Below are 13,430 nucleotides of genomic sequence, written 5' to 3'. Positions count from 1 at the left end.
AAAATTTTAAATTTCAAATATCTATTTAAAAATTGCACGCTTTAATTCACATGTTTAATAGAAAATGCCTAAAACTAATTTTATTTTAGGGATTAGATGTTCCACTTTTAGAATATATTGATATAAGCTATTCGCTATATCAATATATTCTAAAACTACAGATTATTTTTTTTTAATTGAAAAAATAAACATCCAAAATTTTTATTTATAAAACTAAGCCTAAGCAATAAATAATTTACCCAATTTAAAAAACGACGAATTACCATTTTTACTGAACTTATACATTTTCTATACATCCGAAACTCCGAAAAACATATAATATGAAACACTAAAAATAATTTTAATATTTTGAGATGGCGGCAAACGATTTATGGCATTTAAAAAGCGGTAAATTATTCACAGCATGAGAGTATGAGAGTAAGTTCGTACGTACATTTTTTAACAACAATATCAGTTATTACATTAATTCATTCATTAATATACATAACCTAGTTTGAAGGAAGTTTGAGATACATACTTGAAGTAAGAATTACAAAAAAACACATGAAGAGCCCTGCATTGTTGTTGGAGCATGATTATCCAACCAGGTCGATTGTTCAAGCTGCAGACTTCCTGCTGACTTAAAGCCAAGCTGCAGACTTCCTGCTAATGACAGTTGAAGAGAAGGGGATCAGCCTTAAAGCCTGCGTTTTCGGGTAACCCTTGCACCTCTGTGACCTGTTTCCGGGCTCAATCCTTGTCGGTTGTTCATAAGCTTATTCAAAATGCACGCGATCGCCACCTGGGTCCCCAGGGCGGAGCGGCTTCGGGATAAACAGACGATGCCGCCGAGAACCAACAGCCCGTTTGTTATCCATTTCTTTTTAGGCCGCCTCAATACCTCGTAATGCAGCAAATCTCTAGTAGAATGCCCGATAGTGGAATTGTCGCTTGAGGCTTCAGGCGATTCTTGGCTTATCTGAGCATCAGACTCAAATGAAGGTGGAACCTGGAGCGGTAAAAGAAAGGGTTATAATTCACAAGTCTTGCTTTAATCCTTCTTATTATAAGGAAATTTCACAAGTTAGGTGAGGAAAAGAAGCCCCGAACCTTTTGAATAAGCCTGCGCATGGTAAGAACTGAAGGCGAGCATCTGTCTCCATGGAAAGAGTATTGGCGCAGCGCATTGTTCATCTTACATATATAGCTCCATATCCCCTTAGCAAAGGCAAGCTTTGCCATCTCAATATTCATGCCATTATTCTCTTGGTGTATCATGGCGATTTCACATGCATCCCTACCAGGAACTGCATCAGATATTTAAGGATTAAAATTTATGATGCTATAGATAACAGGTCTTCAAGCATTGCATTTCGCTAATATTATCAATTATGTGATATAAAACAATCTCTTTGCAATCATGCACTTTACTGATTACAATAGAGTAGTAAGAGAACTATCCTTTGCCACCCAATTAAAACTCATTGCGACGAACATTATATGTGAGAAATGCGCTTGCCTTTCCTAATATGCCATCCGGATCTTAAAAAAACCACACGAACATAATTCTTTTGTTGTGGAGCCATGGGATGTTCACAGTCCTGCCAGGATCAGAGTAAATTATCAGAGAAAACTAAATCATCACTGATAAGTATTACTCTAAATAATGGTAATTGTGGGACATATTCTTATGCCTTGCTCCTATACTATTCCTCGCAGTACACAGTCAGATTCATATAATTATTTATACTCGTAAAGCACTTTCCAATGACTAGATTGTGGTTTTGTGAATTGCAAGTTCAACATAAAAATATTTCAGCGCCTGCATCTGAAACCAGCAAAAATGGACATTGTTGAGGTTGCTTTAGCAATTTTTACTGTATACATGGAAGTAATAGAAGCCCAGGAGGCTCGTGATTGAATACCAAGATACCCAAAAGAAAACCTCTGGATATGCTTAAATAATATCACATCACAAGTTATATCGGACAATGATTAAGTGGCCTTCTGAGAACCAAGTACCAATATGATAACTAATTTTTCTATCCGAGTCTCTCAATTTAGGCAGTTCCAGCTCTTCAAAAAGAGATTGAAAACTCTTAAAATATTTTAAGCGATGCATCATTAATATGACTTCTCCATTGCAAATGTGAGTTCCTCATCCTTGTAGCAACTCACAGCTTTTCACTTCAGCAGGAATGCATAAAAATTCATCGAAACTCATAAAGTCTTTAAACTGAATTCAGGGTGACCAATAAACAATACTATTAATTTTCAATTTCAAACACTGTCAGTTATCAAAAAGATGTAAGAAACTCCACATGGAAGCAATATTATATTCCAAAATTGTCAACTCAGTAATATATCCATGGGAATTTACAGCATGGATAAAGCAGCTTATAGTGGATGGATCTGCCCAACTTATACGCAAATGATCATAAATCATAAGGCAAGAATGCATTACCTTAATAAGACAATAAAAGGACTTATCTTTCCCTTCCCACACACGCCACCCTAAAATGTACTCTCTTGGTGTCAGAAGTGGAAACTTCTTAATCATGCGCCCAATCTCTGTTCCACTGGCTTCATCGAGCTGCAGTTGCTCGCACTTCACCACAGTGTTGTCCCACTCTTTCCTATACTCATTGTCCATGTAGAAATCTCTTAATAGCTCCGTAGAGCATCTCTCAAATGTTGTAACACTGAGATACTTTGGGGGACCATCCTGGATGAACAGTAGTGAAGTCTTATCAACAAATACTAAAAAGCATCTCTTAAACAATTATTAGATAATAATTAGAGCAGATAAAACGACATCCAAAAAATCATAACATGACATCTGCAAAAACCTGAATTTCAATTTCATCCTTCGAGTTTCAATTGTAACAATCTAGTCCGTGAAGCTGGGCTCTTAATTCGATTTCATCCTCTAAGTTTCAGGTATAATAACTTAGTCCTTGAAATTTGACCCAAATTTCAAACTTGTCTGTAATCCTCAAAGTTTCGATTTGAACTAAGACAAGTCTGATAATGTTGCTTAATGATGCCTTTTTTAGATAGTTTACTAGTATATTACGCGAACTTACTGTTATGTATAACAAACTTTAGGGGCTAAATTACAATAATGAAACTACGAAATGAAATTGTAATAGAGGTCAAATTCAGACCAAATTAGCAACTAATACTTGAAACAAATAGCACATTGAGTTCTTCTATAATTTTAGATTAGGTTTTACTGACAATATCTTCTTAAAAGCATAAAACAAGAATGCTATAAAACATAGAATTACATGAATAGAGTCATCTAACAAAATTACCTTTGGTCTACAGCACCACGCTTTATAGCATACATTGTCATTCTTCTTATAAATGACATCTTCCCATTTTTCTTTTTCTTCCAGCCTCCCATCCAAGCTCGCGATCAAGTTCCTGAGATCAGAGTCAGGTATGATCTCCGATATCCTGCAAAAGCAAAGACTTAATAGGAGATTAAGCAAAAATACTGAAATAAATAAGCAGCAGGAAACGAAACATCAAGATTAAAATCCTAGAAATCTATTAACTTTTCCTAAGTTGGTTTAGTGCAAAAAAAACCACTAACTTCCTGTTGTAATTTGGCTTTTGTAATACAGATAAAGTTTGGCGGAGAAAACCAACCAACTACCAAATGTTATAGCGAGTTTTTTAATAGTTTTTAAGATTTACTGCTTATAGTGTACAGGTTGAGAAAAAAGTATAGTTGGGTAGTGCCTTTGAAAAAAAAAAAAAAATTACAGTGTAGGAAGAGAAAAAACATGCAAAGTATAGTGTAGTATATTGTAATTAAGCCTTTTTTAATTATATGATTATATCAAATTTTGTGGGCAAAATGTAACATTTTTGCATGAAAAGGAACTTACCAGGATTAGGTAATTACTTAGTAATATTTTTTGGCATCATATCCATCTTTGCAGGTCAAATTGCAATGGGATTAAGGTTTAAAGGTTTCTCCGGAATCAAACTAAAGCTGAGCGAGTCAAAGCGTAATTAGGCAAATTTTGCCGGGATTTTGCGAATTTGAAGGGTAATATGCATGGAGACCCCTCAATTTTAGTTTGTTTTAATTGAATTATTATTTCTTTGGTTTACAAATTGCAACAATATCCACAGTTTCACCAGCTGAAAAGCAGGCAGAACCCTACGAATTAAACAAAAGTGCCGTTAAATTTCGTAAAAATTCCCAATTCAACACACTGAAGTAACTCGCATCAAATTGAGGACATACGACGACGAAAAAAATAATAATAATAACGAAAGAAGAGCAGCTACATGTAACTGGAAGGAGGGCGATAGCTACAAGGACGAAAAGAGGGGAGATCGAGACCGAAACCTTATCGAAGGGTTCGTCGTCGTCGTCGTCGAGGTCGAGGTAGGGTAAGGAGTCGTCACCTCCTCCAGCGACGGATCTCCGGCCAGGTCGGCGGAGCGGCGGGGGCGGCGAAGGAGGAGCTCGCGGAGGAGGCGCCAGAGGACGACGATGATGACGGCGGCGGCCGTGGCCCACCCTCCGCCGGGGGTTTCCCGCCAGAATTCGCTCGAACTAGGGTTTGTTCCCGCCGATCTCCATGGGAGGAGGAGGCAGGGTTTCGCCATGCTCGCGAACGAGCGAGGAAGAGCGGGGAGCTATTTTTATTTTTTAACTTGTTTCTTCAGGGAAAAGCAAGGGACGGCTTTTATCGATCAGGTTCCAAAAAAAAAAAAAAGAATAAGAAAAAAAAAGAAAAAGAAAAAAAAAGAAAACACCGCCGAAGCGTGGTCCACGGTCAATGATAATTTTGTTAATTTTTAAATCTTAATTAGCTATACAAGTTAATAAAAGTTTATTATTATAAAATTTCTTGAAGTATTAAATTGTAATAATATCATTTGTTAATTTAATAACATCCTAGAATCATAAGATTTTTTTTTAAAAAAAATGTCCAAAAGGATTCCAACACTAAGAGGCCTGTAGTTGAAGTACTTATTATTTACTAGTCGTTAATTTTCCAATTATTTGCTTTAGAAGAGAACGAAATTACGCCACAGTACCTTATAGGCATTTAAACAGATGTGCCTTGTAAGATAGTCAAAAATTGCCGAGGAGACAAAGTAGAAAAATCTTATAACATAGAACTTTGGTTCATAAAGATAATAATAAAGATACAGTAATTCCAAACGAGAATCAATTAGAAGGCGATGATTTCTAGCAGTGATTCTCGACTAGGATGCAAACAGATCCAGCATTTTCTCAGCGTATCAGGACCGCCGTTCAGGGTAGGTTCAGCAGGAGAGCTCCATCAGTCAGGATCCATTTGCATCGTGAATCAAAAATTCATGGTCAAAAAAAAAAAAAAAGAAAAAAAAAAGGAAAAAAAGAGAGAGGGAAGAAGAAGCAAAAACAAATTTATGCATGGCAAGCGCACACGACCCATCTCGTGCAAGACAATGTTTTTACTTTTTACCCACTCCCTTGACAAGCTTGTGTTATCATCGCCCGCACGTTTAATATAACTCCAACATAACTTTTGAATCTAAAAGTTATGCCGCTCATATACCGAATATCTTAAGTTTCAAAAATCTATTTCCTATATAACAAAAAAATAACCGCAGTACAAAAGCAACTTTTAGACTACTTGATTGTTGTATAAATAATAAATAAATCAATCATTAAAACTCAGCATCACATCAAAATGACTTGCGTATGAATTTCAAGTCATTTATGGCTACAAATTTACTATTATACTTGGCCAGTTAGCAGATGATGAGGTGGACGGGGTGGACAAGAAAATTTTGTGGAACAAATGGCGGCAGCCACTCATCAGTCCTCAATCCACTTCACATACCCTTATCCACTAGTAGAAGTGTAGAACCCAACAAAAACACAAAACAGCTTTCTCTCAGGATCGATGATATTGCCCGAGAGGCTGTTTAGTAAATCTAAACTAACAGTGCATGCAAGCTCTAGTCCGCTAATGATCTTCTCCACTTCATTATGCGAACCAGACGCACACTACTCTCCCCCTACCCTTTCACAGACATATTTGAGTTCATACCAAACTTACAGGCAAAATAAACATACACTCATCCGAAATATTATTGCTATTAAACAATTACCTTTCAGAATTTGCGTACATTAATAATTCAATTATCCAAATGTCAACATAATTTATTATTAACAGATAAAACAGTAGTCCTTTATGCAAGGATAATAGGGAAAAAAAGACGCCAGGGATACAACATGACTGTCTGGCTTTACGAAGGTCATAGTGTTAAAAATTTAAACTAACTTCTAAACAAAGCTATATCACAAGTTATGTTTGTATTTGTGTGTAGTGGAGATGATTAACTGGAAATGCAACTTTAAACTAAATTAGAAGAGAATATAAACTTGATTAACTAAGTCGACACAATCTTTCGCTAAGTTATGATAGCTAATCAGTGCTCAAACATAGACCTGTAAAGTAACCAACATTACAGTTTTACAGTACAAAGTCAATATACAATCGGATGATGAAGTTCAGTAAGTCCCCTCAATATTTTTTATGAAAGGAGAAGGCATCAAAATTCTAGATAAGTTATGATATAGAAAATGGAGAAACAGAAAGAAACAGTTATATAACATAAGGCTACTGTGCCAGTTCATGCAAAAAGATCCGTAAGAAAAGAAAACAGAAATTACCTCGCATCAACAACTGAGCTGTATGATTCAAAAGCTTGATAGTAACTTTGCTAAGGCATAGAGGCAACTGGTTTCTCACCTAGACGTCCAGAGAGAGCAAAAGGAGGAAAATCTTACTAGGTAAGAATCCACCATTGATTACAGAATACAAGTGGATTTTACCCACAGGATCCATAATAATACACCCATTGACACAATTAGGGCCCATTTCGCTAAGTTATGTTTGTATTTGCTTGATGAAATATTGTCCAAACTGTGCTATCAGAAGCACCATATTAAAATACCCTCCAAAACTTCTCCCCACAGCAGATTTAGAAGCACCAAAATGAAGCTCCTATTTTTCTGGGCTAAAATCTCACTGCTGCTTTCCACTGTAGCAAAGCTCCATATTTTTCTTTTTTGCCAAACCCTCTACAACAGTTTTGCTTGTGAAAGCGAAAGCAGAAGCAAGACAATAGGCCTTAAGCAAGTAACAAATCTATAAGCTTCCAAACTATGAAAGCATGTAGACCACTGCCATTATACTGATATGCAGAGGGACAACAAAACTACATTGCCCAACTGACAGAACAAGACATAACCAGAGGGTGAAATGTCACATGGGTCAATCTTAAACTTAAAACAGTACATAGCAGATAATGGACTAAGAAAAGTACACTAGAACAGAGAAAGTTCAAATGTGAACACAGTTCTGCTAAAAATACCACTACCAGAGTTTTACTACCAATTGACTCAACTCAGATTTCAGACCTCAACTCACAAGAGGGAGGAGAGACTCAGAAACACCGCAGCAAATGAACTCCTGCATAGACTGACTTCTCAGACAACCCTTATAGTGTGTGACGCTGAGGACGACTCTGAACCATCCCAACCCTCATAACTGTTCTATGACTCACTGTAGGAGTAAGCACAACGATGAATCAATATATGCAACAAGAGGACATAAAAACTGAATTGAAAGGAAGACATTTTAAGATGCCAAATGCTATCTTTCTCCTCTATAACGTAAATGCTCGAAAAAGGGAAAGAAAAACTTGTGTGATTTTGAGATATGAAATGTAAACAACTCTAGAAGCTTAAGCAACTAGAGGACCTGTACTTCACCTAATAACTGGGCTCGAGACTTTGATAAAGCCCAAGACATGAACTTAAATTAAATAAGAGGAAATTAATTGAGAAGAGGAGCCTAGACTGGCTCAAACTCAAAACCTCCTTCTATGAATGTAGGATACTACGTGAAACAACCATTTACTATAAGCTAATAAAGAATGGTGTTTTTAATAATTTATATTCAACAACAACACACCTGGTCATCCTCCTCAGATGGCAGCTCATTCAGTTTCTCTGCTTGAACCGGCTTTTCTGCGCCACAATTTTGGCGGTTGCACTTTGTCCGAAATGGATAATTTATGTTGTTACACTTTTCACACTTCCAGCTACCATCTGGCATTTTTTGTTCTGAAATAAAATCAAAGAAGATGAAATGGTTATCTAAGCATATATAGAGAACTAAACAGAATAAAAATATTTAACTTTTCTACTTTTAATAGGCTCTATGTATTATAGTACAAATCATACTACATATTATAATGATCTACACATCAACCTTGACTTTCTGACATTTCAGCTCCACATTACCGAAAAATCAAACCAAAATTGGATTAGGATTAATCACTTTTTATGTATTTCATCACTATCTTATGTAACTTTAGTATGGAACATCTTATAAATAACATTACCTTGAGGCATAATACCTCAATTACACAATGATGGGGAATCGAGGGCTAAAACTAGCAGGTTACATAAGTTATTCCAGTAGGCCCTTATTTTCTTTACCAGTACCCAAGTCAATTCTTCTCAAAACAATGCGCAGATGAGGCCATTAGACTTATAGCCCTGTTTTCTTTCCCAGCTGGATTCTTTATGCCAGCATACAACAGTTAAATATAAATTCCCCCATTTTGGGTCAAAATCAAAGTTGCAACATGCTAGCCCATAATAACTTGTCTCCTATTGGCGCTTCCTACTGTCAATAGATGAGGCCATTAGACTTATAGCCCTGTTTTCTTTCCCAGCTGGATTCTTTATGCCAGCATACAACAGTTAAATATAAATTCCCCACATTTTGGATCAAAATCAAAGTTGCAACATGCTAGCCCATAATAACTTGTCTCCTATTGGCGCTTCCTACTGTCAATAGAAGTGTGCTGTTTAGCTATCAAGTCTTACTTATTCTCCTCATTTTGTTAGTAGATTCCACCTATGAGGTGATTTACCATATCCTTAATGAGTTTGATTACTAGATCCTTCTTTCTCACAAATAGTCATCTTTCGTTGCTCCTCAACTAAACGAGACATTCAGGCATCAAAATATTCCTATATGTATAAGAGAATCTATCTTCTCTAACGTTCAATATTCTTCTCTAGTTTTCTACCCTTTTTTTTTTTCCTTTTTCCTTTTTCCTTTCTTTCCCTTTCCTCCTCTGAGCAACTTCTGCATTCTTCAATTCTTGCTCTAATTTCTTCATTTGGAACTGACAACTTACTGCATGAAATACATATATATGGACATAGGATTTATTTTCATACTTGATAAATGAATAAATCAGTATTCAGCATAATTTCTCAAAAAACCCTCTTTGAATTATTCATCGGCATATGTTGCATTCCTGCAATTACTACATCTCTCTGAACTAGGATGTTCCGCAAGCAAACAATAAACCCTTTTTTCTGGTTTTTTCTATTCCTATACCAGAATGCCATCCAAATAACATCGACTATAGAATTTTCTTGTTTTCACCTGTTCTTCAGAAATAGTATAATCCTTCCATTTTTTTCATCATTATTATTAATATAAATCCCTTTATGGTTCCTTTTTTTTACAGCTATCAGAAAATTGCATCTTACATCTACATACATCATTTGCATCAATTTGCGAGACAGAACAATAACTCAAAAAGGATAGCGTCCAGTCATTAATAGTCTTTTAAAATTATGCTTTGCAAATGTCAAAAGTGTTTGGATTTTTGCAATTGTGTAGCACCTTCAAATGCTGATTGACATTATAAAAAAAAAAGTGCTAGACTTACTGGAACCTTTTGAAGTTTCAGATCTTGAACCCTGCAAAAGTCAAAGGAAAAAGTTGTAAGTTTGCATTTTACAACATCAATGTGAAAACAATACTGATAACTAAAAAAGTACCAACCTTTTTCTATTTCTTAGCTACTACTATTAGGATTTGCAATATTTTCTATCTTCAACATATGGAATGATATGATATCTTCAAATAAGAATATTTTATCACTCATACTACCCGTGGCCTATAATGTTGCATGTGTTTTTTATTTTTCATTTGTTTAAAAGTTATAATGATAACTTGACATAGGAAAATACAGAACAAAAAACCATAGCTCTACAGCAATCACTAATCATACATATCACATAATCAATTGTTTAAAAAAATGCATTTCATCGTTAGCTCTTCCATTAGGGCATTTTATCATTAAGAAATATCATAATCTTCTCCATTCAATATCCAAGAAGTATCCATAATGCATCCAAGCCATATCTAAAATTATTGCTTTTATTTTAAAGAAAACAAACAGCTAAAGATATACCCCATAACTCCATGAGGTTTTACACAAATGTAGTCATTTTTTGTATCCAATGTGGATATAGCAGGGGCCTCAAGTTACCTATTATTGATATTTAGCTTAATCCAGAACACACAGTGTAGTCATTTTTTTTCGTAACCAATGCAAACAATGCTGGGGCAAAAAATTATCCATTCTTGATATTTAGCACAATCAACTCAGTTCAAAAAACTACGAGAGGATTTTTTTCACCAGTCGCAAGAATTTTGCAGTTACCTGGCTTCCAGGCCTTGGGGTATTGCACTTCCTCATATTACAAACAGTTCGGAAAGAAAAGTTATTGTTGCCACAGTTAGGGCATGTCCAGTCATTATCACGTGCTGCAAGGTAAATTTGAACCAAAAATCAAGTTTTACACCAAAAAAAAAAGAGCACAATATTAAAAGAAAAAATTACTGTGATAAAGCAAAACATCCAGTTTCAAACCTGAAACCTTCTTTTGAGAGCTCTCATCCAGATATGATCCAGGCCTTGCACCCTTCATAAATTGAATATGAAATCACCACTATTTTATGAATAGAAAAATTGAATGCTCTAGAGAATATGATTGCTATGAGTAAATATAAAATGCACATAGTTCTAACAATTGAGCATTTAGAGAACAATAAAAATATTTTCGCTAATTTGTAGCATTAAAGTATGACCGAAAGGCCACAGCAGCACAACTTACCATAGCACCATGACCCATATGCAAACCTAAGCCATATCTGTCAAGAGGCGGCGGGATGCCATACATACCACCTAAGGTGTAAAAACATATACACAGTTAGTTGATCGACCAAGATATGAGAAAATTGAAGGCACTTACACTGGCATTCAACAAGCTCACAGCACGCAAAACTAGTAACTTAAAATTGGTTGTAAACTTGCTACTTTGAGCATGCTGATAAGCGAGTATACAAACAGGATAGCAGGAACATCTAAATTCTTTCTTGTAAATAACAATGGCAGTTCTAAAGAAAAAGAACACCAACCTGTTCCCATCATAGATCCACCAGAATAAGGAGGTGGTCCAGGGATATGCATGGGCCCGTATGGGCTGCCAACAGAGAGACGGCGGCCATATTCATAAGGATAAGCAGAACCTCCCCCATAAGGAGGTGGTAGGTCATAGGGAGGAATTGCTGGCCTACTATAGAGTGAGGTACCATAAGGGGGAGCACCAAGGTACATTGAAGAAGGACTTGCAGAACCCATATAACCTGGGGAGAATGTGTAAGGGGGCGGAGCTTGCAGAGGCTTTGGAGCAGGCTTCTGCAGGACAATAATAGAGCTTTAGCTCAAAACTAAGCATGGCAACTAATACTTCGAAAAAAAAGGATAGTATATTCTCTATAATATTCAACAATAGTTCCCATATCCGCTAGACCACAAAGACCCAGAATCAAAAATATGAACCATTAGATGTGACCACAACATGGAAAAGACCTAAATATTGGAAACGAAAAATTCAGAAACCTATCATTTAGGCATCCACCAGTTGATATTCAAAAGCTATGATTTCATTTATATGGGCATTTCAGATGTTGTAAATAACACCCAATAGTTTACAATTTGATTCTTAGCCCTTTACAGCTAGGGTTTCAGGGTTAGTTTATGGTGGACCAGGTCAAGGCAGTAGTTTCTCATACATAAGCCCTTCAAGCTACAACAATCACCTTAAAAGGGACAGCAGACTCACCGAATTATGATCCACGGGCCTTGATTGTGTACAATTCCGCATATTGCAAGTTGTCCTGAATGAGAAATTCACATTACCGCAGTTAGGGCATGTCCAATCATCTTCTCGGCGACCACCTATCATTTTTTTTTTTTGAAAAAGAGTGAAGTTCAGTAATTTTCTTACCTTAGAGCCAGCTTAATCACTAACCATGTAATTTCAATAGGAAAAAAACGAGTGAGCATGTAATTACCATCAGTTCGAGCACGCTTGCCAGCAGAAGAGTTCCTGTTATCCACCTACCAAACACAGCGCAACAAAGTGGATGCAATGGTCTTACAAACTAATTACATCTTGACTCATTAACAAATATATAAAATTATACAAAGACCGCCCAGTTATACGTCATTTGGAAATAAGCCTATTCTTCTTCTTTTTCTTTTTCGACTGACACCCCTCCAACATTTGCTTATTCTGAAATTACTTACTCCGTTTAAATAAGAAATTCCAGCCATAATGATGGAACCCTCGGCGAAAACGAAGTAAAGCTGCTACTTTTAACAAAATCATCGTCAAGTTTGATGAAGTCCTAAATTTAACTAACTAAAATCACTGAAATCAAACCACACGAAGGTAAAAGGTAAAAGTAAAGCTGAGGACTGTATTCAAATCAGATACAGTCGGGAGATCTCCATACATTTCTACCCTAACAAAATTAGGGTTGACAAAATATTTGCCCTCCCTACCAGAAAAAATATACCAAGTTTCCAAAAGGATTTGGAGTTTGCTATGCGAGATTGGGAAGGTGGTGAAAAGTGCTATTCCTCATTTGATCCCGGATTATTCACACGACCATTATTGTTATCCATATATAACAGAATAGCTCTTCCCTAAGAATCCAAATCAAACGCAAAATTTATGTCCAAGAGTGCAGTTAGCATCGCCAAAAAATCGAAGTGAGAGATCAGAAACATCTAGAAACCAAATGGATCAAGTAATCCACAGGACACATCATCACTGCCGATTAATTTTGACAGCATCATGAAAAATTGTGCGTGAACATTAAGATTAACAGCCACTTGTACAGAATCTACGATTGAACACCGATCGAATCTTGGATATATTGGCGAAAAAAGAGATCGAAATAAGCGAAAAGAATCGATAAATCGCCGGGAAAAAGAGGGAAAAAACGAAAAAAAATAGAAGTAAAAAACGATTCCTTAGGGTGAGGAGAATACCTGAGACATGGCGACTAGAGATCACGAGAGGGAGAGAGAAAGAGAGAGAGCGTCAGTGCAGGATCGGTTCCGAATCGAATAAAAGGGGGCAAGAGAGAAGAAGTGTAGAGAGAGGGGCAGAGGAAAAGGGTTTGCTAATCAGGTGCAAGCGAGCCCAGCTAGGGTTTTGAAGCTTTTGATAATTTGTGGGGGCGATGTGGACG

General features: G+C 36.3%; 2 protein-coding genes across 6 annotated transcripts; both read right to left on the bottom strand.

The window, feature by feature from the left end:
* Nucleotides 413-4,647, bottom strand: LOC109706483 (stAR-related lipid transfer protein 7, mitochondrial-like). Its single transcript, XM_020227322.1, has 6 exons — nt 4,349-4,647; nt 3,297-3,441; nt 2,444-2,704; nt 1,499-1,580; nt 1,090-1,286; nt 413-988 (listed from the first exon to the last, which is right to left on the bottom strand). Exons 1-6 carry the CDS (start codon nt 4,609-4,611, stop codon nt 677-679), a joined length of 1,260 nt encoding a protein of 419 aa, XP_020082911.1. The 5' UTR covers nt 4,612-4,647; the 3' UTR covers nt 413-676.
* Nucleotides 4,590-13,419, bottom strand: LOC109706484 (ranBP2-type zinc finger protein At1g67325-like). 5 transcript variants are annotated; one of them, XM_020227326.1, is made up of 10 exons: nt 13,228-13,418; nt 12,176-12,288; nt 12,011-12,065; nt 11,304-11,583; nt 11,000-11,070; nt 10,756-10,807; nt 10,546-10,649; nt 9,766-9,796; nt 7,983-8,134; nt 4,590-4,688 (listed from the first exon to the last, which is right to left on the bottom strand). In XM_020227326.1, exons 1-10 carry the CDS (start codon nt 13,234-13,236, stop codon nt 4,668-4,670), a joined length of 888 nt encoding a protein of 295 aa, XP_020082915.1. In that variant the 5' UTR covers nt 13,237-13,418; the 3' UTR covers nt 4,590-4,667. The 5 variants fall into 5 exon arrangements, with proteins under 5 accessions (XP_020082915.1, XP_020082912.1, XP_020082917.1 ...); XM_020227323.1 differs by lacking the exon at nt 4,590-4,688 and adding an exon at nt 5,091-6,755 and having other exon boundaries at nt 13,228-13,419; XM_020227328.1 differs by lacking the exon at nt 4,590-4,688 and adding an exon at nt 5,091-6,755 and having other exon boundaries at nt 12,243-12,288; nt 13,228-13,415.

The sequence above is a fragment of the Ananas comosus genome, linkage group 2, assembly GCF_001540865.1.
Source record: "Ananas comosus cultivar F153 linkage group 2, ASM154086v1, whole genome shotgun sequence".
Taxonomy (NCBI): domain Eukaryota; kingdom Viridiplantae; phylum Streptophyta; class Magnoliopsida; order Poales; family Bromeliaceae; genus Ananas; species Ananas comosus.
Note: the sequence above shows the minus strand (reverse complement) of the source record. Positions and strands in the feature narration are given on the sequence as shown.